At 47.6% G+C, this 27,254-nt stretch overlaps 1 protein-coding gene across 1 annotated transcript in view; it reads right to left on the bottom strand.

The window, feature by feature from the left end:
- Window positions 1-27,254, bottom strand: part of LOC130362079 (cytochrome b5 reductase 4) — a 270,381-nt gene that overhangs the window by 238,973 nt on the left and 4,154 nt on the right. Inside the window, exon 2 of the mRNA XM_056566016.1 lies at window positions 18,186-18,339. Coding sequence (XP_056421991.1) covers window positions 18,186-18,339 — 154 coding nt within the window. The remainder of the gene's footprint in view (window positions 1-18,185; window positions 18,340-27,254) is intronic.

Below are 27,254 nucleotides of genomic sequence, written 5' to 3'. Positions count from 1 at the left end.
AGTTTAAAGGAGCATCAAATGCTTAAAACAATCTTATTTTTCCACAATTTTGAAAGGGTGCCAATAGTTTTGTCCAGCCCATTTTTGGAGTTTGGTGTGACATCATGTCCAGTTTGCTTTAGGGATCGACCGATTATCGGTTTGGCCGATATTATCGGCAGATATTCACGATTTTGGACGTTATCGGCAGTCACCGTCAGTGCGCACAGTGACAGCTCAGGAGGACGCCGTAGGAGGTGGTAGGACTCAGGAGGACCCCAGGACAGTCAGGGGGAGAGAAGTGGGTGGCGGCGGTTTCTGGCACCGCAAAAGCCGCTGCAGTTCATTGATTTAAAGTCGTCGGGGGGGGGGGGGGGGGGATTTGGGGGGTATAAATAGCCGATAACCGATAACTTATACCAGAATATCGGTCTAAGTTATCGGCCCTAACCTCCACAGGTGTATCGATAGTAAAAAAACAAAAAAAACAAATAGGTTGATCCCTACTTTTCCTCCTTTTTTGGTTCAGTTCCAATACACACAGAGGGAATAAACGTGTATAGCAAAACACGTGTTACTGCAATCCTTTTCTGTGAGAAATACTTCATTTTCTTGAAAAATTTCAGGGGTGCCAACATTTACGGCAATGACTGTATCTACATTTGTCTAGCAAAAAAAAAATCATAATAATTTGACTTTATATTAAATGCCAAAACTTAGTAGACTGGCACATCAGAAAGACCTACAGCACAATATTTACTTAGGGACATACATCACTCCCAACACTTTAGGTCATGTGGAAATTATGTAGAATGTAGACACAGGTCTATAAGCTTTGCAGCACTACTTATATAAAAGCATGTTTGTACACATCAAGTACTGTAATCCACTATATAACATTAATAAATGTAAAGGCTGTGCAGCCCCATGCCATGTGTGTATAAAAGCTGAATTAAGTAAGCTAAAAGCATTATATAACAAAAGCAAGTCAATAGTAGGCACAGCATGGTCTTAATGTGTTGTAAATCAATATAAAAGGCACTACATATATCTAAAACTATGTAATTATTTACTTCTTGTTTATCAGATTCAAATTATAGCAATCCTCTATGAATTAGTAGTCAGCTGTTGGCACTTAGAATGAAATAAATGGTGAAGAGTGTACAGATGTTGTAAACAGTGAAGGGGGGGGGGGTAATAAAATTGGCTATAAAATCCAATGTGTAGTAAATACGGTAATACAAAAAAAAAAACACTAAGAGATTTGCTAGACCATTAAATTTGTAGCTGTTCGAGCTATAAAAGGAGTTGATGCCAATTAACCTGTCAGTGTAAGGTTTGGGGAGAGCATTATATTTCTTTTCATATTGCAGAGAAAAATACTAAGAAAATAGCAAATCAAAATTCCTCGTTTACTATAAAACTTAATGTTAGCTAAAGGGGTTTTCCAGCTTTATACATCTTATCCAAAGGAGGCAAGGGAGCACAAGGCATACATGTTAAAGGGGTACTCCGCACCCATAGACATCTTATCCCCTATCCAAAGGATAGGGGATAAGATGTCAGATCGCGGGGGTCCCGCTGCTGGGGATCCCCAGGATCTCTGCTGCAGCATCCACCTGTACGGCTTCCGACAACGGTGGAGGCTTCAGATCCTGACCACAATGGCGGAAGAGCGTGATGTCACAACTCCGCCCCATGTGACATCACGTCCCACCCCCTCAATGCAAGTCTATGGGAGGTCTGTCACGCCCCCTCCCATAGACTTCCATTGAGGGTGCGGGGAGTGACGTCACACGGGCCGGAGTGTTGACGTCACGTTCTTCCGCCATTGTGGTCGGGATCCAAAGCCTCCAGCGTTGCCGGTGTGAGGTGGAAGCCGTACAGGTGGGTGCTGCAGCAGAGATCCTGGGGGTCCCCAGCAGCAGGACCCCCGCGATCTGACATCTTATCTCCTATCCTTTGGATAGGGGATAAGATGTCTAGGGGTGCAGAGTACCCCTTTAAAGGAAAACTGTCAGTAAACTCCCCCCGCACTAACCAGAGGTACTGGCTGGTAGTGCGGGGGACACTGATCAATATGCTGTCTACCATGCCCGGATCCATCCCACCATTTGTCCGTTTTCTTTTTTGTGGATATGCAAATGAGATTCTAACTGGCACAGGCGAGGTTACAAGACACCTTCGGGCACTGCAATGTCAGCACCGCTTGTCCGCCACACCGCCTGGCTTACGAGTATTCATCCCCTCCCTCCTCAGTGGAGTCCAGTACAGAGCGGAGAGGGGAGGAACAGTCGGAGGGAGGGGATGAATATTCATAAGTCGGGGGGTGCGGCGGACAAGCGGTGCTGACCTTCCAGTACTTAGCTCCTGTATACTACAGAGAAAGTTATTTTCTTTTTGAATTTCCTTTCTGTCTGACCACAGTGAGCTCTGCTGACACTCTTTTTTATTATAAAAGTACAAAACACAAAACAAGTTCATTTCACTGTAACAAAATTAACAAAACTGAACATAACAACAAACTATTCATCTCAAAATAACAACTTAAACCGGCCAGCCCAGATAAACCAAAAATAAATAAATAAATCATTACCTACTATAGTCCAACACACACACACACACACACATACCTAATGAACATAAATAAAGCTTTCCTCGCTGGGATCAAAAACTAAAAATATCCAAACTAGGAAACATAACCACACTGCCCCCCCCCCCCCTAATAACAAGACAAAAAAAAAAAATGGCTAGCTGCCGTAACAAAAATAATCCAACTTGGATAACAAAATATATATTATTTTTTTATACATCTATATTTTTTTTTCCTTTTTTTATATACTATATATATATACATACATACATACATACATACACACATTTTTTCTTTTTTTTTTCTTTTTTGTTTTTTAACCGACATCCTGTCTCGATCTAGATCCTTCCTCCCCAAGAGGTGCGAGTAGAAGGATCTGACGACCTCCAAGATCCCTGATCTGGACCGATTCAGAGATCCTGTACTATCAATCAGTCCTGAAATGACTTTACTACTCACTGACATCTTACAGTTTCTGTAAGGGTCGGGCGAGCGGTACTTCCCGTAATCCCTCTCAAAAACCAAAGATGTGTGTCTATCGTACTGACACCTCATCAGCAAGGATTTCACTCTGGAGATATCCTCTCGGCTACCTCCAGTCGAGACGAGAAGCTCGAGTTTCCTCCTCAGACCCTGATACAAGCGATACCTGTTCAGGGACCTGAGGCTCGAAAGCTGGCGGAAGAACCCCGCAACCCGCTTCTTGAATATCTCCCACCACTCTGACTTACTACTACATAGGTCCAGTAAAGGTACCTGACTCTGAAAAAAATCCTCAAAGGACTGTCTTATCTCCGCTTCCTCTAGGAGGGACGAATTCAGCTTCCAATAACCTTTTCCCATCCGGGGGGTCTCTGAAACATTCAGGGAAAACAAAATCATACAGTGATCGGAGAACTCCACCTCAACCACGGACACTGCAGAAGAGACGGCTTCCTCCTTTAAATAAAACCTATCTATCCTAGACCTGCGACTACCTTGATGATAGGTGAAACCCGCGTGGCCCGAGGGGCTCCGGATGTGGGCGTCCTCTAGGCGAGCTTCTCTAGTTATGCTAATCAGTGCCACACTATCACAAGTCAGCGGACCATTGGAGCCTCCCCGATCTTGGGACCTCGTGACATTATTGAAGTCCCCTCCAAAGACCACTTGCCGACTCGTAAAAAGAAAGGGCTTAATCCTCATAAAGAGATCTTTACGGCCCCGCTTAGTTTGCGGGGCATAGATGTTAATGAGCCGGAGCTCTTGTCCCTTCATGAAGACATCTAAGATCAGGCACCTCCCCATTTCTAATTCAATAACCCGTCGGCATTCAACAGGAGCGGTAAAAAGGACCGCCACCCCACTATACGGCTCAGCTGCAAGAGACCAGTGGGAGGGGCCGCGCCTCCACTCTCTTCTGGTTTTTACCAGAGAGGCTAGATCTGACAACCTGGTCTCTTGTAAAAAGAAAATATCGGCTTCAACACGGCCGAGAAAATCAAAGGCTGCAAATCTAGCCGTATCCGACTTTATGCTGGCACAATTAATAGATGCCAGCGTCAATGGGGTGAGTGCCGCCATACAGGGTGATTAAATTAGACGGCCACACCCTTTACTTTTGCTTCCCTTTCTTTTTCGCCCCCTCATCCCCTGAAGAAGACGAGAGGGCAGGACCACACTTAGACCTTTTTTTTGGATTCATATTGATCCATTTGATCCCCGTCTCCATCCGGCCCCGGTCTAGCCCTGCCCTCCGAGGAAGGTGTCCCGACAGGACAGGGCCCAGTTCCCCCCAGAGGCTCTTTCTTCCTAGGCACCCCGCCCTCACCTTCCCCCTCCAAGAAGGGGGAGGAGATGGTATCGAGGACGAGGTACCGGTTTGACAGGTCAATCAGAGGGGGGGCAGTCAGGCTTCCGTTTTGGACCTGGCCCGTAGTACAAGGAATAGATGACTCTGACCTCTTCTTTCTCCCTTTCCTTTTGCCCTTATCTTTCTTTTTAGGCCTCTCCCCACTATCCTCATCCACACTTTCATAGTGGGAGGAATCAGAAAGGTCGGCCATATTGCCATCCTCTTTGCGCAGTCTCCTGATCTCCTCATCTAGCATGTTCTCCTCCAGGGCTTCAGCAGTTACAGGGCCAGCTTCAGGAGCAGGGGCTGAAGCTACCCCCGCCACCTGGGCACTCTCCAGCTCCCTACTCCTTCTACGATTTTCCTCCCGCCTTAGTTTGGCGGGGCCCTTTTTCCTCCTCACTAGCCCTGTTGTGCCCCCATCCCTGCTCGTACCCTCCCCAGCCGAGGCAACTTCACAGCTCTCCTCAGCCGGAGCGGCCGCCGCACGGGTGAAGGCGCTAGGACAACGGCTAAAAGGGTGTCCGAGGACACCACACAGGTGGCACCGGATCTGCCGACAGGATGCGGCCAGATGACCCACCCCACCACACAAAGCGCAGACCTGCACAGTACAGGCTGCGCTAAAGTGGGTGGGGCTGCCACACCTGTGACAGACCTTAGGCTGCCCCTGGTAGAAGACCTGGATCCTGTCACGTCCAAGGAAGGCGGCTGACGGAATGTGGGCAACCGTACTGCCTGAACGCTTGAGTTTGACGGAAAACGTCCAGGCCCCGGACCAGATCCCGTGCTCATCAAAGTTTTTCTTGGGCATGTCCGTCACATCCCCATACCGACCGAGCCAGGTCATGATGTCATAACAAGAAAGCGACTCGTTACGGGTCAAAACGGTCACTTTCTTGACAGAGTTCTGACGGGAAATCGCCTTTACGGTGAAATCCCGCCAACCGGGCTCGTTCTTTGCCACTTCATAGTTTGACCAGAAGAGTTCAAGACCCTCTGGCCGAACGAAACTGACGTCAAACTCAGACGAACCGTAGGGGTGAATCAGGGCAAAGATGTCACTCGCCCTGAATTCCATCTGAAGGAGGAGCTCAACCACTTTAGCGCGAGGTGGACACGCATCCTCGCCCCTCCAAATCAGACGGACCACATTCCTACGGTTATTGTCCTGCCCGGGTGTCGGGAGGGACCAGACCACCTCCCCATTCCGCTCTCGGAAAGCCCCCAAACCGTGTCTCTCTATCCAGAAAGACAGGTCGACCCCACCCCTTCCCTCTACCTGGATCGACCTGTCACCCCTGCGTAGAGCCTCCAGGAGGCGCTGTTGCAAATGGCCCCCAGGGCCGGACGGAGACGGGGACCCCCCTGAACCCCCGGCAGCGACATTAGCATAGCTCCTGGGAGCAGTCACTGCCGGGGGGGGCAGCCGGACCAGACCCAGAGCCAGAACCACTTACAACACCATTCACACCACAACTCTCAACCTCTTTATTTCCAGCCATACTATTACCACTCCCATCAACATTCACTCCACTGACACTCCCACATACACTCCTCTCACCCACAACACTACTACACCCATCAATATCACATCCTACATTCTTGTCCTGACTAACAAATTCTGGGCTGGCTGGGACTTGTAGTATGGCTGGCTTTAGTAAAGCCCTTTGTGCTGGCTTAGCCGCTGCTGGGGTCGACGCCGATGGCTTCTCCTTCATGGCTGCTATCACATCCTGATTCTGGGACTGCCCGACCGGGCGCACCCCAGCTCCTCCCACAGCGCCAGCACCTGCTTCACCCGACTTCACAGGCTCTGTGGATAATCCCGGCGCCCGGACACTCCCCCCCCCCTCACAGGGGAGTGCCTTGCAGTGCCGGTAATGCCCACAGTACTCTGGGAACCGCCCCCCGAGCACACAGGGGCATAACTCGCGCTGCCCACCATGAGCCCATCCTGCCCCTCCCTACCGGCAGGATGGGTGGGCTTCACATCTATTGCGTCTGCAGCTTTTACTGACGCCATGCTGTATCCCCCATGCTGGCTCCGTTCCACCACAGAAACGGAGTCTGGCAGTTTAGAGGACCCAGCAGCCTGAACCAGCTTTGCAGCTGGCCCAGACTGCTGGAAAGGACGGAACACATAATGCACAGTTTCCTGGGTCTTCTGTTTTTTTGCCTTTCTTTTTACTAATGTGTCATCACACTGGTCATCACCAAATGTAAAATTCTGTAGGTGGGCTGGGGACTCCTGCATCACTATAGCCCTCAGCAATCCCCCAGCCTCACTCTCCACATCATCATCCTCACTATCGCTTAGCGGTAGTGCCACCTGAGCCGGCTCTATGTAGCTGTCCTGAGTCTTAGTGGTCTGGGTGTCACAGGGAGTAGGGTCAGGCAATACATCATCCTCCACAACCTGTACACTTTCCTCCAACTTCTTCTCCTCCACCTCCTCCTCCTTTACACCAACACCACCATCCTCTCTTTCTTCACCGCCACTACTCTCCCCATCATCCACCTCCACCTTACCTGGGGATTTCATGGCGGCAAACCGATCCCGGTTCTCCATCTTCTCCCTGAAGAGACCGCTTCCCTCCAGGATCTCTGCTCTCCTCTCCTCCATCTTTGCAATGTCTTTCTTCAGGGCTGCAATCCTCTTTTTCAGTTCCAGTTTATTCTTTTTGGACCCAGAGCATGCCAGATTCTGGGCTCCACGCAGGTCCTCTCTCATCAACCTAAGCTCCCTACCGCAGCGGTCGTATTCCGCAAACCGTGCGGTCATGCGGGAGCAGTAGGTCTCGCTGGACTCTTCGGGCCCTCTCTCAGCCCACAACTCAATACTTTGCCTCCTCGCCTTCCTTCCACTGGATCTCTGGCTGGCACCCATTGCCAGAGGAGCCGAGCCTGCATTGCTGCAGACTCTGCCAGATCTTCTTCCTCCGGCCGGAAAAATGGCTGTCGCTGTTTTCTCTCCACCCCCCCGCCAGCCTGGAAGAACGGGGAGTGGAGGCCAGGGGCTCCATGCAGGGAAAACTCTCCCAAGGAGCCTGCCACACCCCTGGGAAAGGTTGGTGAATCACCTGCTCTGCCTCTGGAACTCTGGAGAAACACAAAAAGGGACACACCCAAAGCTGCTTCACACACAACTGCTCCTGGCTACTGTGTTCCACAGGAAGCGCTCTCTGCTGACACTCTTTTTTATTATAAAAGTACAAAACTTTACAAAACATAAAACAAGTTCATTTCACTGTAACAAAATTAACAAAACTGAACATAAAAACAAACTATCCGTCTCAAAATAACAACTTAAACCTTCCTAACTGGCCAGCCCAGATAAACCAAAAATAAATGAATAAATAAATCATTACCTACTATAGTCCAACACACACACACACACACACACACACATACCTAATGAACATAAATAAAGCTTTCCACGCTGGGATCAAAAACTAAAAATATCCAAACTAGGAAACATAACCACACTGCTCCTCCCCCCAATAACAAAACAAAAATATGGCTAGCTGCCGTAACAAAAATAATCCAACTTGGATAACAAAATATATACATATATATACACATATATACACATACATATACATATACACATACACATATACATATACATATACATACACATACATACACATATACACATATATATATACACATATACAAATACACTTTTTTTTTTTTTTTTTTTTCCTTTTTTCTTTTTCTTTTTTTTTTCTATACATATATATATATACATACACATATACATACACACACACATATATATATATGTATACACATACACATACACACATACATACACATATACATACACACACACACATATATATACATACATATATATATATATATATATATACATACACCCTTTTTTTTTTTTATTTTTTTTTTTTTAACCTCCCCTACCCCCACCACACACACACATACATATACCCACAAACAAAAACGAATCCACACTGGGACACAAACATAAACACAAACATAAATATAGTGTACTCTTAACACTATACTATAATAACTGAAAACTGGTCCGACTGCCTTTCTCTCCCAAATAATTATAACATTGTACAAATAAAAAAAAAAAAAAAAAATTAAATGTAAAATAAAATAGAAAATATTACAAAAAATAAAAATAAAATAAATAAATAAATAAATAAGGTGTATACATAAAACTATACAGATTATACATAACAAACAACTCAATAACACAGAAAAACAACCTATACTAAACTATCCCATCACCCACCACCCCTTCTGGACATGGGTCAGAGTCCATAGGTCACAGTTTTTGTCCACAACTGACCCATACCAGACCCCCAAAATAGTACCCACTGCAACAGTCCAGTCCTGGGTACAGACCACCACCACCCCCCAAAAACCCCCCACCCAACCTAAAATACACCCCTACCCACCTAATGTAAACAGAACAATATATATACAAAACAATATTTACATACTCTACAACAAGCAATATTAACAGTACAATACACCAAAACCACAAGGCTCAAGTTTGGTTGCCTTCAAGCCCTTTACAATCTTTTCCATAGAAAACAAAACAAAAGGCTAAGGTGACATGCATAGCCCCCCACCAGGAAGAAGGATGGCAATCCTGATAAAATTAAATTTAAATTCCTCTCCCTATCAACCTCTAACCCTATCACTATCCCTTCATGAAACTGACCCTATACTCACCCTAAGATATATACACTATCCCTGGCCAAAATAAGGTACTTCACCTTAAGGGCCTAGTACCTAGGGCACATCAAAAGAAAAACCTCTCCATAGGAGAGAAGCCCTACTGGTACCAAGACTGCCATACTCCAAAGACCTGATCTTCCCAAGGTCACCGGTGATATTCCTACAGACCTCCACCTCGGAGAGGATTTTCTGTTGGGTCGACACTAAACACCGTGCACTCCACGTGTAGTACCTAACCACTAAGCTAACTAAGAATAAAGTGCCCCGGTCTCGGCCACCCAGGGACCTGAATGCCCCATAAGCCCACTCCGGATAGGTAAGGCCGGCAAGTTGACTCCAGCCGATGGAAGCGCCCACCCGGTTGTAAACCCCTATATTAAAGGGACAATGAAGCAGGAAGTGGTCCATGCTTTCCAGCGTGTCCCCGCACTCTTCTCGGGGACATCCCCGGTCATCAGAGTTCCTACACTTCAGGTTGTCCCTTACATATAGCTTCCCCTGAAAGCAGCGCCAGGCCAAGTCCCAAAACTTCTGGGGGATCCTTTTCATGTTCAAAAGATACAACCCCACCCTCAGATCCCGACCTGGGCAGTCCCTGAGCGCCAGAGGCTTCTGAAAGTGGGTCAACAGAACCCGTTTGTCAAGGAACTGCCTTGACTGGGTCCTGATCTCCCACACTCCCAGACCCCACCGACGTATCGCCTTCAGAGTCGGGGTAGCGTAAGCCGGAAGATATCCATGGGGCGTACGGAGGTCCTTCACTTGCCCTCCTGTCTCCCATTCCTGGAAGAAAGGCCGAAACCATTCCCTGCAGGAGAGTACCCACGGAGGAGCCCTCTCTGACCAGAGGTTTGCGATGTTAGCTTTCAAGAAGGTGTTCGTAAAGAACACCACAGGGTTTACCATAGATAAACCCCCTAGTCTCCTCGTGCGGTACGTAACCTCCCTCTTGACTAGGTTCATCCTGTTCCCCCATAACAGTTGGAAAAACAGGCTGTAGATCCTAGTATAGTCAGCCTCTGGCAAGATACATACGCTGCCCAGATAGATAAACAAGGGGAGCAGGTACGATTTGATCAGGTGTACCCTTTCCCTGAGGGTCATAGACCAACCCTTCCACTGGTTCACCTTCTGAGTGGCATCCTGGAGCTTACCATCCCAGTTTTTGGTGGGATAATCATCCTGGCCGAATGTGATGCCTAAGACTTTTGCTGATTCTTGGGGCCCTGGAAGGGTGTCCGGGAGATCAAACGTGGGATCCCCCCCTCCCAGCCAGAGACTCTCACACTTATCCCGGTTGATCTTGGACCCGGATGTCTCCGAGTAGCGTTCCACCTCCGACATCACCACATCGACCTCCTCTCTCGAGGAGACGAAAATAGTGACATCATCAGCGTACGCCACCACTCTCTGGGTGACAGCCGGCTCCGCCAGACTCATCCCGACTCCCGCCAACGGCCCACAATCTACCCTCCGGACGAAGGGATCGATTGCGAACACGTATAAAAGCGGGCTCAAAGGACAACCCTGACGGACTCCGGACCCCACCTCAAAAGAGCGGCCAGACCACCCGTTCACAAGCGGGAAACTCTCTGCCCCTGCATACAAGATCTTAAGCCAATTAACAAAAGTAGTTGGTAAGCCATATCTCAGGAGGACGGACCAGAGGTACTCGTGGTTCACCCGATCAAATGCTTTGGCCTGATCCAAGGACAGCAAGTACCCCTTCCAGAGACCTGCACTACTCCGCTCCACTGCCTCCCTGACACCAAGGACAGCACTTAAGGTGCTTCGGCCTGGAACAGAGCAGTGCTGAGCCCCCGAAAGGAGCCGGGGTGCAAACTTCACCAGCCGATTAAACAATATCTTGGCCAGAAGCTTCCTGTCCGTATTGAGAAGAGCTATGGGCCTCCAATTCTCAACACGGCTAGGATCTTTACCCTTTGACAGAAGAATCAGGGCTGACCTCCTCATTGACTTCGGCAGAGTGCCCGAGGAGAGACACTCATTAAATACCTCAGTCAAGAGGGGAGCTAAAGACTCCTTAAAGGTCCTGTACCACTCAGATGTTAAGCCATCCGGGCCTGGCGACTTCTTGGGGGCGAGCCCCTCGATCGCCAGTCTCACTTCCTCTTCCCCTATTTCTTCTGCCAAAACATCAAGAGAGGGGTCTACCCCTGGCTCAGGAATGGTTTCAGTCAGGAAAACCGACATCCTGTCTCGATCTAGATCCTTCCTCCCCAAGAGGTGCGAGTAGAAGGATCTGACGACCTCCAAGATCCCTGATCTGGACCGATTCAGAGATCCTGTACTATCAATCAGTCCTGAAATGACTTTACTACTCACTGACATCTTGCAGTTCCTGTAAGGGTCGGGCGAGCGGTACTTCCCGAAATCCCTCTCAAAAACCAAAGATGCGTGCCTATCGTACTGACACCTCATCAGCAAGGACTTCACTCTGGAGATATCCTCTCGGCTACCTCCAGTCGAGACAAGAAGCTCGAGTTTCCTCCTCAGACCCTGATACAAGCGATACCTGTTCAGGGACCTGAGGCTCGAGAGCTGGCGGAAGAACCCCGCAACCCGCTTCTTGAATATCTCCCACCACTCCAGCTTATTACTACAGAGGCCCAGTAAAGGTACCTGACTCTGAAGAAAATCCTCAAAGGACTGTCTCACCTCTGCTTCCTCCAGGAGGGACGAATTCAGCTTCCAATAACCTTTACCCATCCGGGGGGGTCTCTGAAACATTCAGGGAAAACAAAATCATACAGTGATCGGAGAACTCCACCTCAACCACGGACACTGCGGAAGAGACGGCTTCCTCCTTTAAATAAAACCTATCTATCCTAGACCTGCGACTACCTTGATGATAGGTGAAACCCGCGTGGCCCGAGGGGCTCCGGATGTGGGCGTCCTCTAGGCGAGCTTCTCTAGCTATGCTAATCAGTGCCACACTATCGCAAGTCAGCGGACCATTGGAGCCTCTCCGATCTTGGGACCTCGTGACATTATTGAAGTCCCCTCCAAAGATCACTTGCCGACTCGTAAAAAGAAAGGGCTTAATCCTCATAAAGAGATCTTTACGGCCCCGCTTAGTTTGCGGGGCGTAGATGTTAATGAGCCGAAGCTCTTGTCCCTTCATGAAGACATCTAAGATCAGGCACCTCCCCATTTCTAATTCAATAACCCGTCGGCATTCAACAGGAGCGGTAAAAAGGACCGCCACCCCACTATACGGCTCAGCCGCAAGAGACCAGTGGGAGGGACCACGCCTCCACTCTCTTCTGGCTCTTACCAGAGAGGCTAGATCTGGCAACCTGGTCTCCTGTAAAAAGAAAATGTCAGCTTCAACGCGGCCGAGAAAATCAAAGGCTGCGAATCTAGCCGTATCTGACTTTATGCTGGCACAGTTAATAGATGCCAGCGTCAATGGGGTGAGTGCCGCCATACAGGGTGATTAAATTAGACGGCCACACCCTTTACTTTTTCTTTCCCTTCTTTTTAGCCCCCTCATCCCCCGAAGAAGATGAGAGGGCAGGACCACTCTTAGTTCTTTTTTTTGATTCAGTTTGGTCCATTTGATCCCCATCTACGTCCGGCCCCGGTCTAGCCCTGCCCTCCAAGGAAGGAGCCTCAATAGGACAGGGCCCAGTTCCCCCTGGAGGCTCCTTCTTCCTAGGCACCTGGCCCTCACCTTCCCCCTTCAAGGAGGGGGAGGAGATGGTATCGAGGACGAGGTACCGGTTTGACAGGTCAATCAGAGGGGGGGCAATCAGGCTTCCGTTTTGGACCTGGCCCGTAGTACAGGGAACAGAGGGCTCTGACCTCTTCTTTCTCCCTTTTCTTTTGCCCTTGTCTTTCTTTTTAGGTCTCTCTCCACTCTCCTCATCCACACTTTCATAGTGGGAGGAATCGGAAGTGTCGGCCATATTGCCCTCCTCTTTGCGCAGCATCCTGACCTCCTCATCCAGCACGTCCTCCTCCTGGGCTTCAGCGGTTACAGGGCCAGCTTCAGGAGCAGGGGCCGGAGCTATCCCCGCCACCTGGGCACTCTCCAGCTCCCTACTCCTCCTCCGATTTTCGTCCCGCCTTAGTTTGGCGGGGCCCTTTTTCCTCCTCACTAGCCCTGTTGCGCCCCCATCCCTGCCCGTGCCCTCCCCAGCCGAGGCAACTTCACAGCTCTCCTCAGCCGGAGCGGCCGCTGCACGGGCGAAGGCGCTAGGACAACGGCTGAAAGGGTGCCCGAGGACACCACACAGGTGGCACCGGATCTGCCTACAGGATGCGGCCAGATGACCCACCCCACCACACAAAGCGCAGACCTGCACAGTACAGGCTGCGCTAAAGTGGGTGGGGCTGCCACACCTGTGACAGACCTTAGGCTGCCCCTGGTAGAAGACCTGGATCCTATCACGTCCAAGGAAGGCGGCTGACGGAATGTGGGCAACTGTACTCCCTGAACGCTTGAGTTTGACGGAAAACGTCCAGGCCCCAGACCAGATCCCGTGCTCATCAAAGTTTTTCTTGGGCATGTCCGTCACATCCCCATACCGTCCGAGCCAGGTCATGATGTCATAACAAGAAAGCGACTCGTTACGGGTCTAAACGGTCACTTTCTTGACAGAGTTCTGACGGGAAATCGCCTTTACGGCGAAATCCCGCCAGCCGGGCTCGTTCTTCGCCACTTCGTAGTTCGACCAGAAGAGTTCAAGACCCTCCGGCCGAACGAAACTGACGTCAAACTCAGACGAACCATAGGGGTGAATCAGGGCAAAGATGTCGCTCGCCCTGAATTCCATCTGAAGGAGGAGCTCAACCACTTTTGCGCGAGGTGGGCACGCATCCTCGCCCCTCCAAATCAGACGGACCACATTCCTACGGTTATTGTCCTGCCCGGATGTCGGGAGGGACCAGACCACCTCCCCATTCCTCTCTCGAAAAGCCCCCAAACCGTGCCTCTCTATCCAGAAAGACAGGTCGACCTCACCCCTTCCCTCTACCTGGATCGACTTGTCACCCCTGCGTAGAGCCTCCAGGAGGCGCTGTTGCAAGAGGCCTCCAGAGCCGGACGGAGACGGGGACCCCCCTGAACCCCCGGCAGCGACATTGGCATAGCTCCTAGGAGCAGTCACTACCGGGGGGGCAGCCGGACCAGACCCAGAACCAAACCCAGAACCACTAATAACACCATTCACACCACTCCTCTCATCATCTTTCTTCCCATTCATATCACTACTACTCCCACCATCATTCACTCCACTGACTCTCCCACATACACTCCTCTCATCCACAACACTTCCACACTCAGCATTCTCACATCCAGCACTCTTATCCTGACTAACATTTTCTGGGCTGGCTGGGACTTGTAGTGTTGCAGGTTTTATTACACTCTTTTTTTCTGGCTTAGCTGCCGGGGTCGATGCTGATAGTTCCTGCTCCATAGCTGAAGTCACTTCCGGAGTCTGGGGCTGCCCCTCCGGGCGCACCCCAGCTCCTCCCACAGTGCCAGCACCTACTTTTCCCAACCACACGGGTTCTGTGGATGATGCCGGCGCCCGGACACTCCCCCCCCTCACAGAGGAGTGTCCCGCAGCGCCCACAGAATACACAGTACTCGGAGGACCGCCCCCCGAGCACACAGACCTACCACTCTCTTCCACCGGCACCCGGACACTCCCCCCCCTCACAGGGGAGTGCCCCGCAGTGCCGGTAATGCCCATAGCACTCGGGGAACCGCCCCCCGAGCACACGGCAGCATAGCTTGCCTCGCCACTGCCCACCATCAGCCCATCCTGCCCCTCCCTACCAGCAAGATGGATGGGCTTCACATCTATTGCGCCCTCTGCCTTTTCTGACGCCATGCTGTACCCCCCATGCTGGCTCCGTTCCACCACAGAAACGGGGTCTGGCAGTCTGGGGGGCCCAGCAGCCTGAACCAGCTTTGCAGCTGGCCCAGACTGCTGGAAGGGAACAAACACATATTGTACTGTTTCCTGAATCTTTTGTTTCTTAGCTTTTCGCTTCACCACCACATCCTCACACTGATCTTCTCCAAAGGTAAAATTCTGGAGGTGGGCTGGGGACTCCTGCATTATGATCGCCCTCAACAATCCCCCAGCCTCACTTTCCACATCCTCCTCACTATCGCTTGCTGGTAGTGCCACCTGTGCTGGCTCAATGTAGCTGTCCTGTGTTTTGGTGTCATAGGGAGTAGCCACAGGAACAGCATCCATCTCCACAACTTGTGCACTTTCTTCCACCTTCTCCTCCTCCTTTACAGCTTCACCACCATCCTCGCTATCTTCACCGCCACTACTCTCCCCAACATCCACCTCCACCTTACCTGGGGATTTCGTGGCGGCAAACCGGCTGTCGTTCTCAAGCTTTTCCTTAAAGAGACCGCTCCCCTCCAAGATCTCTGCTCTCCTCTCCTCCAGCTGCACAATCTCAGCTTTCAGTGCTGCGATCTTTTTCCTTAACTCTGGCCTGTTCTTTTTTGGTGCAGTGTTCACCAGATTCTGAGCGCCTCGCAGATCTTCTCTGGCCAACTTCAGATCCTTGCCGCACCGATCATACTCAGCAAACCTCGCGGCCAGGCGGGAGCAGTAGTTGGCACTGGACTCCTTGGGCCCTCGCTCTACCCACAACTCCACACTTCTCCTCCTCGCCTTTTGTCCACCAGATCTCTGGCTGGTACCTGTTGCCAGGGGAGCAGAGCCTGCATTGCTGCAGACTCTGCCAGATCTTCTACCCCGGGCCGGAATGGCTGTTGCTGTTTGCTCTCCACCCCCCGCCAGCCTTGAAGAACGGGAGGTGGAGGCCAGGGACGCCATGCAGGGAGGCTCTCCCGAGGAGGCTGCCACACTCCTGGGGAGGCTGATGAAACACCTGCTCTGGTCTGCTGGAAGTCTCTGGAGCACACAAAGAGACACACCCGAATGAGCTGCACACCAAACTGCTCAGGACTACAGGAAGTGCTCTCTGCTGACACCTCTGTCCATGTCAGGAGCTGTCCAGAGCAGCTATGGAGACTTGCTCCTACTCTGGACAGTTCCTGACATGGACAGAGGTGTCAGCAGGGAGCACTGTGGTCAGACAGCAAAGAATTTAAAGAAAAGAACTTCCTGTGGAGCATACAGCAGCTGATAAATACTGGAAGTTTTCCACCTCTGGTAAAATGAAACCAGAGCTGAAATTTGATTGAAAAATATGTGTCAATGTAAAGAGAGTCAGTTCAAGAGTGACAAGGCTCAATTTATCAGTGACAAGCTTCACAACTATATTAATATTTGTGGTGTAACAAACAGGCACTTATTTGTGAGGGGCTAATATGACTATTAATTGGTTAATGTAAATATGATTTAAAAAAAAGCTTTTAAACAGTAACATAGTTTGTAAGGTTGAAAAAAAAAGAGACAAGAGTCCATCGAGTTCCTTCCTGACTTCAATATGGTGATCAGAATAAGTCCCTGGATCAACGTTCTATCCCCATAAGTCTAGTATCCATAACCTGTAATATTATATATTTTTTGCCTTGAACTTGTTAATTGAGACAGACATCACATCATCATGTGGCAGAGAGTTAAAGCCTTATTATTTAGTGACCTATTTTAGAGACTCTTCAGGGATAAACATGTTAGTTAATAGAGGATTCATATCCATCTGTGTCACATTACACTAGCCCTTAGGTTTATGACTGTGTGGGTATAGCGTATTGCCTGTTTGTTGTCAGATGGACACCATTTATCAATGAGAATAGTGGCGTATGCAGAGAAGCATCAGCCTATCGGCTATGATTTGGGGTAATAGTTATAAATATTACTGTCCTATTCACTACAGTGCACTCCATAGTGGATTCCACCAGAAGATTAAACATATTTAATTTTCCAGCAGATCACATTTACAATCACAGAAGCCTGTACAAGTTAGTTCTATATTCCTTTCTAAAGTGCCTCTAGGTTATGATATTTTTTAATTTTCATTACACTAAAGTACCATACGTGCATATATTTTCTTTATTTGCTCAATGGTTGAGGCAGGTAACTCCAGTGATTGGCTGAGTGGTCATGTGTGGAGAGAAGAGCAGGAAAAACTCCGAGCAGGAACCAGCAGGGTCTAAACAATATCGGCAGCAGCTGAGCCCGTTTTTATCATTTTATTTTTTTCCTTTTATCCCGCCCTGAACTCTTTAAATATAAAATTTACTAAAGAATTTATTCAAGATTAAGATTTTTCTGTCAAATATATAGAGATATAAATTCAATATCTACAACAAAAAGTGACATTTTCTGTATGTTTAAAATATTATTTGACTGTAATGTCCAAACTAATACTGGGGGAAATCACTAAATGTATACTGGTGTTTCTGTATATTTAAAGGGGTTTTATGTAACTAATTGATTGATAGCCTATGCACAGTACACAGGGACTCGGCACCCCATGCAGATCAGTTGTTTAGCACTCCGCACTATACAGTGAACTGGGTCAGAAGCCCTGCGCCATTCAATTAATAGTGGTGGTGCTGGATAACTGCAGTTCAGCTCCAAGTCACTACAATACAGAGCTATAAAATAGCAAAAACCTGAGCATCTAATAAAGCAAGAAAACGTATCATAGGCTAAGGTCAGTTGCAGTAACACAGACATTTTTTGAGTTCGCATTACACCCCAGGTGTAATTACCTAAACTGATAGGATTATAGGGAATTATGATGCTATCAGTTTGGGTCATTAGAACCAGTGGTTTGTCGCTGTAATAAGGATGTAAAATGTGGCCGTATTATGCCAATATAGTCAATGATCTTAGCTGTACTAAATGTAACATGGTAAAAAACAGCCAAATGTTCAAAACTAAAACAACTTTCAGCCCAGAACTCATTATCCACTTCAAACCTTAAAAAACAATTCTACTGTCAAGCAAATGTAAGCTTCCTTAGAGTGTATACAGCAACGAAATATCTAGTAGTAAATGAGTCAGTGTGTTTAAATACTTGAGTGCCATTCCAGTATTCCAAGCACATACATACAAATACACATACAAGTGCAAAAGTATAGACATTTACCCCTGATACATGTCCAGCAGTCTGTCTTCTTATTGTGTTTTGCAAGTTCTTCTTCTGTCACTTCTATTAAACGTCCTCTTAGGCCTGTTAAATCTTTGCCACTACTTTTAAGTTTGATCCAGTCCATAAGGCTCCTTCCAGGTTTCAATGGGGTCTAAGAAAAATGATTTGGGAATTAATTGGAATATAAAACCTATATCTGGTAGCACATATAATGCAATCATTTTGGGATGCTTTCATTCATCCAGGTGACCAGAAGACAGATACCATAAAAAGAACTAACGACGTCTGCCTGACAATGAGTCCGGTGAGTGCATATACTGCCATTGGGGTCAGGAGTACCGCAGCAGGAACATGGTGTCTCACATCTATCTTGTTTTATAGCCTGAATTGCTGCAGTTCAGAAAGGGACTGAATAATGACAATATAGAAAAGGACAACATTATAAATACCACATGTAGTTAGGGTTCCTATTACACATTTTAAAGGTACAGGAGCTTCAAGTTTTTGTTCTCTGTGTAATAAAAAAAAATAATAATAATAATAAGAGAATTGTTGACAAGCTAAGGCAGCAAATGTGGCTCCAATGTACTGTACAGCTTCACTTTAACCTAATGAAACTGCACTCTATATAAGAAGAAAACATCACATGAAGCTTTACTATGTGCACTTACAACATGCTGTGTATCAGAACAAGAAGTAGTTTTCCACAATTATGAAGAAGGCAAACAAATGTGAACATAAACACACAAACTAAGTAATCTCACTTTCTTAATCCCATTACAATACAGATACAGGATGTTACAAGATATGAAGCAATGCAGAAAACAGGGTATGAAAACAGAAGTGCTGCATATGAAAAAGGAGCAACAACAACAACAACAGGAAAAATGTAAGCTTGCCAAGCTAAAATGTACTCATTATCAGGTCATCTAAGGAAGAGAATAACATAATAGAAATCTCAAACTATAAAATTGCAAAGAAAATGTACCTGTGCTAGGAAATAAAAATATACACCCATAGCAGATCTGATTGAGGAGTTTTTTATGAAAAAAAAATACTTGTCTATACAAATGAGAGGCTATCAAACAACCGTACCCCGCCGATCAGCTGTTCTGCATAGCTGCAGCGCCCAGAAGAGAATTGGAGCTGTACTGCAGTAACCTGTCACTACCACTACACAGTATATGAAGCCTGCCGAAGCCAGGTCAGAACTACAATGGCACAGCGGGGGATCAGAGGGAGATAGAGGGGGGGGGGGTGATGAGGCACATGGGTGTCAAGAGGGGTGGTGAAATGGCATGGGGGAGAATCAAAGGGGGGGGTACAAGAGATGGAATGTCAGTACAGCGAGGGGTTTGTCACCAAACTATGTATGCCTTAAAAAGGTGCTACCAACATGAAATGTTTGGAAAGCTCCCAGAAAAGCAAACCACGTACTGAGCTCACCCTAGGTCATAAAAAGAGAACATGGATTCATCAGAACTGAGCAGCACTGCCCATTGTAGGAACTTTCAGCTGTGGTCTGGTGCAAGTGGGGTCACTATGACTGACCTGCAACAACACAGCCCCAAACACAATGGGGGACATTTATCAATGTTTGCTTATGTATTCCTATTTTTAGTTATTTTTTTTCTTACTATTTTTTTGCTTATGTGCGACTTATTTATCAACTGCTTTCAGCCTGTTGATAAATTTCTTTCAAGTAAGCAATTTTCCTTTTTTTGCTTTGGTAGTAGCTTTTTCTGCTCCATGTCTGAGCTGGAGTAAATTTAGTAGCTTTTTTCATGCGATGCGACTTTTTTGCGACTTTCGCACTTGATAAATCTCTGACCACTGCAAGTCAAAAATCACGTGTAAGCGCACGTGCAACAATTTTGCGACAATTTTAAGCAAAATTGTTCCCCAATAAGTTCAGATGCACAGTTTGTTCTGACATCTTTCTATCATATAATCAGGTAAGAGGAAAAAAATAGCAGAGGGCAGCGCCTGGTGTTCCCGTGGGATAAAAACCGTATGGGTGTCCTCTGTGAGGGGAGTCGTCACCTGTGTTGATCTCCAGGTGTGAGGGATGTTGGTGGTATGCAGGCCAGCGGTGTTCTTGACAAAACCTTGGCAGAAGCTGTAACGTAATATTTGCAAGTAGTAGGAAAAGTGCACTACAATGGTGCTCCCTCCAGTTGGGATAAAGATGCAAGTAGTAGGTTTCAAGTAAGCTCCTTTATTGAAGACTTGGTGAACATAGAGTACGACGACAAGAAGGCAAGGCGCGTTTGGGGAGGGTAATCTCCCTTTATCAATTGCAGGTAAAAATGGTCGTATGTGGAATGGGAAGGTAAGAGGGTATATATACACAAAAAAGTGCGCCAAATAATAGGTCAGTATGACATCATGAATGAGCATTTTACATCGGTAACATGAAGATACATGGAGATAAATACACTGGGTGTCAGGATGAGAACGTTTTCGGCCGTATGCGGTTTCCCGACCGCAGGCAAAAACGTGGTCGACCACGTTTTTGCCTGCGGTCGGCAAACCGCATACAGCCAAAAACGAAGCCGACCGGAGGCTGCGGTTCACTCCGGTCGGCTCATAGACTTGCATTAAATACGGTTCCCGAATATGGCTGAGTGCGGGCGCCGCTATTAAGCCCCGCCCCCTCCTCCCAACCGTATACGGGAACCGTATTTAAGAAAACGTGGTGTGAACCCAGCCTTATATGTCTGGAGAAAAAAAAAAAAGGTTTAGTCTCCTGGTGCGGCAAGCCTTCTTTACCATAAGGACTGTGAATATAAGGAACAAACTACCTCAGATACATTCCTAGAACAAAATAACAATAATGCATATGCAGAAATATAGAATCCCTTCCCCATCATCCACTGATATCCCTCCCTTTCAGCTCCTTGGTTAAATGGACATGTGTCTCTTTTCAATATTACTAACTATATGTAACTATGCAACTTGCTGTCACGCAACATTTATTTATTTTTATTTTTTGTTAGAAAAAAAACTAAATTGAAGAGAAGTCGCTAGCAAGTCGCAGTCATAAGCAACTTGCATTGAGGTTAAGGCTGGCAAGGTAACAAGCAACTTGCAACCAAAAAGCATGCCGCCCCCATTAAAATCAGTCCCCGGAGCGTGTTCGCTCCGGGTCTGATTACTGTCGATCACGGGGCCAGAGCGTTGTGACGTCAAGGCTCCGCCCCATGTGACGTCACACTCCGCCCCCCTCAATGCAAGCCTATGGGAGCGGGCGTGACAGCTGTAACACCCCCTCCCATAGGCTTGCATTGAGGGGGGCGGAGCGTGACGTCACACGGGGCGGAGCCTTGACGTTACAACGCTCCGGCCCCGTGATCGACAGTAATCATACCCGGAGCGAACACACTCCGGGGACTGATTTTAACAGGGTGCGGCGTGCAAGATCACGGGAATCCCCAGCGGAGGAAGCCCTGTGATCAGGCATCTTATCCCCTATCCTTTGGATAGGAGATAAGATGTTTAAGCGCCTGAGTACCCCTTTAACTATATGTTTAATATAAAAACCTGGTGAAGATTCTCAAAATATCTTTATCACACTAGCACAACTCTTTTTTTTTTTTTGTTTTTTTTTTGTAAATAGTATTTATTGAACATTTTCAAATAATACAACAATGGGTGGACGACAAGTCCAAACCTTGAACATAAAAAAAAACATGTCACTACAATAGCATTCACATCATATAAATGCAATAGCTAATTCGGTCTTTCAATATACAATCAAAATCGTGTTCTTAAACAGTCCAATGTACTGTCATCAAGCAACTAAACTGAGTAACTCAGTATTATAATATAGCTCTAGTGAGTGGGGTTATGTCAGAGAATGCAGGAGGTCATTTAACTATAGGGATGTGATGGTCTCGTTAAGAACTATCAATGCAATGTGTTGATAAGGACCACTGCCTCCATCTAGCGGCAAATTTAGGCATTTTGTTCGCCCCTCTGGCTATGATTTGTTCATATGCAAAGGTCGTATGTATTTTCTGCAGTAATGTGTCTGCGTTAGGAAGATTTCCAGTTACTTACTGTCACAATCTTAGCCAATATACATATTATACAGAACAATTCCTGAGAATCCCTCGGCAAACCATCTAGATTGAGAAAAAGCAGGATTGATTGGGGAGACCAGGGAATATGTCTACCAAAAAGGTCTTGTAGAAGTCGTTTGCAAGTAGACCAAAAAGGCTGTATTAAAGGGCAGGACCATAAAATGTGGGACAGCGAGCCCCTGGAACCACAATCCCTCCAGCAACGATCAGAGGCTTCTGGGTACATTACACATAATCTGTCGGGCGTGAAATACCAGCGTAATATAGTTTTATAGGCCGACTCCAAATGGGATGAGCATTGAAAGGACCTTCCCAAAAGAGTAAGTGCTGTACGCCACTCCTCTGAGGTGCTTGTGAACCCTAATTCCCTCTCCCAAAGCCGTAAGGGATGAGATTTAATAACTGTATTATCCTGTAGTAGTTGGAGATAGTATAACTTTAATCCCTTAAGTGGGGAGGCTAGTAACTTGAGAGCCGAGGCATCCCGAGGGGTCCCTGTTCTAGTCAGGCCCTGCAGGAAATGCCGGATTTGCAAGTATTTATAAAAATCTTCTTGAGGTAAATGGAAGGTGGTTGTAAGGGTTCGAAAGGGGGCCAGAGAGTTGTCTACAAATAAATGGTGTACATGTGTTATCCCCCTGGCTAACCAACCTGTCAAATCTAAGTCTGGAATGCAACTTTGTACAAATGTAAGAGGTAAATCTCTGCATGACATACCACTGGTCGACGGGGACCGTGTGATGTATTGGACCCACGCTGCGTATGAAGCTTTCACCAAGTGGTTTGACATAGGAGGGGAGGGCACTTCCCAATAAGGAAGGTGTAGGAGGTCTTCCACCCGGAAGGGAAGCATCGATTGATTTTCCAGATCCACCCACGGAGAATCCGCAGGGTCACGCCGCCACTGCCGCAACGCTGACACCAGAGTGGCTATATAGAAATTATGTAGGTTAGGAGAGCCTAGGCCTCCCGACCTCTTAGTCCTGGTGAGAATATTCACGGAGAGCCTTGGGCGTCCGCCCGCCCATATGTAGTAAGTTAGTATTTTTTGGGCTTGAGTAAAGAAAGATAAAGGTAAAGCAATAGGCAGAGTTCGGAATAGGTAAAGAAATTTAGGCAGGAGAAACATTTTAAAAGCTGCGACCCTGCCCACCCAGGAGACCTCTGTTTTCGATAGAGTTTCTGCGTCATCCCTAATGCGGGTCAACAATGGGGCATAATTATTGGCATATAAAGACTTGTGTGGGAAAGAGAGTTGTATGCCTAAATAGCTAAGGGAGGATTCTTTCCAGTCGAACAAATATCTAGCTTTTAGAGGTAGTAGGAGCGTTGGAGGCACGTTGACTGCCAAGGCTTGGGTTTTATTAGCATTAAGAAGATAATATGAGAAATCGCCAAATGTAGAGATTGTATCCATGACCGCTGGTATTGAGACACTGGGGTTTGTGAGAATTAAGATAATATCGTCCGCATATAGCGAGATTACATGTTGTCTGCCTCCAACCGCAATCCCAGATATGTCTGGATGCTGGCGGATGGCCTGTGCCAGCGGCTCCATGGATAAAATGTATATAAGTGGCGACAAAGGACACCCCTGCCTAGATCCGTTTGTGATATAAAAGACATCAGATAGTGCGCCATTAGCCGCCACCTTGGCAGAGGGACAGGAATAAAGGGATTTAAGTGCCGACACTATCCCACCCTCGAATCCCATCTGCGCTAGGGCCGCGAAGGCATAAGACCACCGAAGGCGGTCAAACGCCTTCTCAGTATCCAGCGCCAGGAGTACCGCCGGTGTCCCAGAACGCTCCAAGTAGTCCAATACATTGAGTAATCTTCTGGTATTGTCAGAGGCCTGACGGCCCACCACAAAGCCAGATTGATCCGTGGATATTAGGTGTGGAAGTACTTGTGAAATCCGGGAGGCCAATATCTTGGCGTATATTTTAATGTCCTGATTAAGGAGCGAGATGGGCCTAAAGTTTTGGGGACGGTCCGGGGACTTTCCGGGCTTCGGTAACGCAGTAATGGTGGCCTGTAAATTTTCCTCTGGGACACAACCGGTCAACATTGCACTATTACAGATGTACAAATTGGCCAGGTATGGGGAAAGTAACGTGTTAAATTTCTTATAATACGCATTTATATACCCGTCAGGGCCCGGGGCTTTTTCAGAGGGAAGAGATTTAATTGTGTGTTGTACTTCGGCAGTAGACACCTCAGCGTTGAGGTCAGAAAGCTGTTCTGTAGTTAGGGATGGGAGGCGTAATGAGTTTAAAAAGTTTGAGGTCAGAGCAGGGACATCTATCAAGGATGTTGCATTGTCACCTAAATTATATAGTTTGTCATAAAAAGAGAGAAAACCATTTGCTATATCTGTGGGAGTATACAATTTAGCCCCAGAGGTAGGGTGCAGGAGATGTGGGATTCGGGATCTAACCTGTCGCCTTTTAAGTCTATTAGCTAAGAGTTTACCTGCTTTATCATTTTGAGAGTAATAGGTGGCTTTTAATTTTCTAAAGGATTTTTCATAGGCCGTTAACAAAACACAGCGGAGCTCATGCCGCAGTTTAGTAGTTTCAGCAGCTAGAGCCGCCGAGGGTGAAGTTTTGTTGGCCTGCTCTGCTAATTGCAAGCGGTGTAATATGTCCTCCAGCTGCTGCTCACGCTGTTTTTTAATAAGGGACCCATATTTGATAAAGGAACCACGAATCATAGCTTTGTGACAGTTACAGACAATGAACGGATCAGCCACCGAACCTGCATTGTGGGAAAAATAATCAACTATATCCTTATTTAAGCATTCCCCATATTTTGCATGAGACCAAATAAAAGGATTGCACCTCCTAGTATAGGTTATGGGGGAGGAGACTGCGTCTGCCAGGTCCAAGGTAATGGCCGCGTGGTCAGACCACTTAATGGATTCAATAGATGATGCAATAGAGGTGGAGAGAAGTGACCTGTCCAGTATGAACATATCTATTCTGGAATAGGAATTATGGACAGTAGATAGGAACGTATAGTCCCTTTCTGTGGCATGCTGCGCTCTCCATATGTCGAACAGGTCTTCCTCAAGGAGAACGGAAGATAGGGTGGCGGAAGTGGAGCGAGAAATAGAAGTAGAGTCTAGATGAAGATCAGAGACAGTGTTAAAGTCCCCACACATGAGCAGAGACCCCCAAGGTTTAGTACGAACCTCCTTCAAGAGTTTTCTGAAGAATCTCAGGGGACCTACGTTGGGGGCATAGAGAGCCACAATGGTGAGCGGCGCGGCATTGACGACACAACGTAGTATGATGTACCTTCCCTGCGGGTCGGAGACCACCTCTCTCACTGTGAAAGCCACCGTTTGTTTGATTGCGATCGCCACTCCTCTTGATTTGGTGCTATAATGGGAGTGAAAGATATGTGGGAACAGAGAGTTAGTCAATCTGGGAGCATCCTTAACCAATAAGTGAGTTTCTTGTATGCACAGGACGTCGCATTTGAGATCCTTCGCCTCCTTCCACAAATGCGACCTCTTATGCGGAGCGTTGAGCCCATTCACATTGATGCTAGCAAACTTAACAACTATACTGTAGAGGCAAAAAAATTCGCTCCAAGTGGTAGCAAAGACAATGAATTACTCGGGCAGGACACCTCCCAGCCAGCGTGTGCCTGTCATCACTAGGCAGTACATATTGAACAGACCAAAACATGAGAGATCGTTATTGTGACATATAACAAACAAACAGGACACTAACAACATAAACAGAACAACGTGACACACAAAAACGGACGGTTTCCGCCCAGTACCGTCCACAAAGGAGTGGGGGTCAGAGTCCACTCTGAAAACTGTGGTGTATAGGAGTCCACCAAGGCCAGGTAATGCCAGCAGAAAGAAATTTTCACCATCCTCAAGCAGTGTCCCAGTCCTTGTTTACAAGAGGTGCCTTCGAGCCGGAGCGAGGTGCTTTAGACGGAGCGGAAGCAATGTTCCAGGAAGACAAGAGGGATTCTCCCTCCAGTAGCGTGCGGACAGCATGAACAGCGTTGTTTCTCTTGATCAAAAGGCGGGTCGGGAACCCCCAGCGATATGGCACGTCAGCTGCACCAAGGGCAGATGTAATGGGCAATAGTGCTCGGCGAGCTTGGAGTGACGCCGCCGAGAGATCCGCATAAAGGAGGACATGATGATACGGCGCTGGTAAGCCATTGTTGCGCCGCGCCAGTTCCATAAGTCTTTCCTTGATGTGAAAGAAATGTACACGGGCTAAAATATCCCGCGGGACAGAGTCCACAAGATGCTTCGGCCGGGGGATTCTATGCGCCCTGTCAATAGTTAGGTCTTGTGGGTTGCAGTCCGGCAATACGTGTTTCAGAAGCGAACGTACATATGCAGGAATCTCCTCCGGGGCGACCGTTTCAGGCACACCGCGTAATTTGATATTGTTTCGGCGGCTGCGATCTTCCAGGTCTGCCACCTTAGCTTTCAGCAGAGTTATATCATCCTCAACTTCATTGTGCATGTCAATAAGTGAATTGTGGGAGTCTGCAAACTCACCAAGCTTGTTTTCTAGGTGGTCCACTCTACCCCCAATATCTTGGACCTCAGCTTGCAATGGATGAACTAGCTTATGAATGTCCTTAAGGAAGGTAGTACGCAGCAGGAGAAGCATGTCTCTCATTGCAGTGTCTGTGAGAGATTGGTTGAGCACAGGCATGGCAGCCAAGGGGTCTGTTGTCTCAGTTACTGCATCTGCCCAGGACTTCCCTCCATTCCCCTCCGGTGTTGCGATCCGAGGAAGCAGCTGCGAGTCAGGCGCGCTTGGGCTATGCTGAGGAGAGAGGGTAGGAGAACTAACCTGCCGTAGTGGGTCCGGTGAGTTGCTGCGTTTACCTGGACGTTGAACGGCTCCAGAGGCTGTGCCGGAGGTAAGTCTCACCCCCCTCTCTGTCTCCGGTGATGCGGCAGAGGCGGCATGCAGCGCCGTGTCGGAGG

This window comes from Hyla sarda, chromosome 3 (genome assembly GCF_029499605.1).
Source record: "Hyla sarda isolate aHylSar1 chromosome 3, aHylSar1.hap1, whole genome shotgun sequence".
Lineage (NCBI taxonomy): Eukaryota > Metazoa > Chordata > Amphibia > Anura > Hylidae > Hyla > Hyla sarda.
The sequence above is the reverse complement of the archived record's forward strand: the minus strand, read 5'-3'. Positions and strand labels throughout refer to the sequence as shown.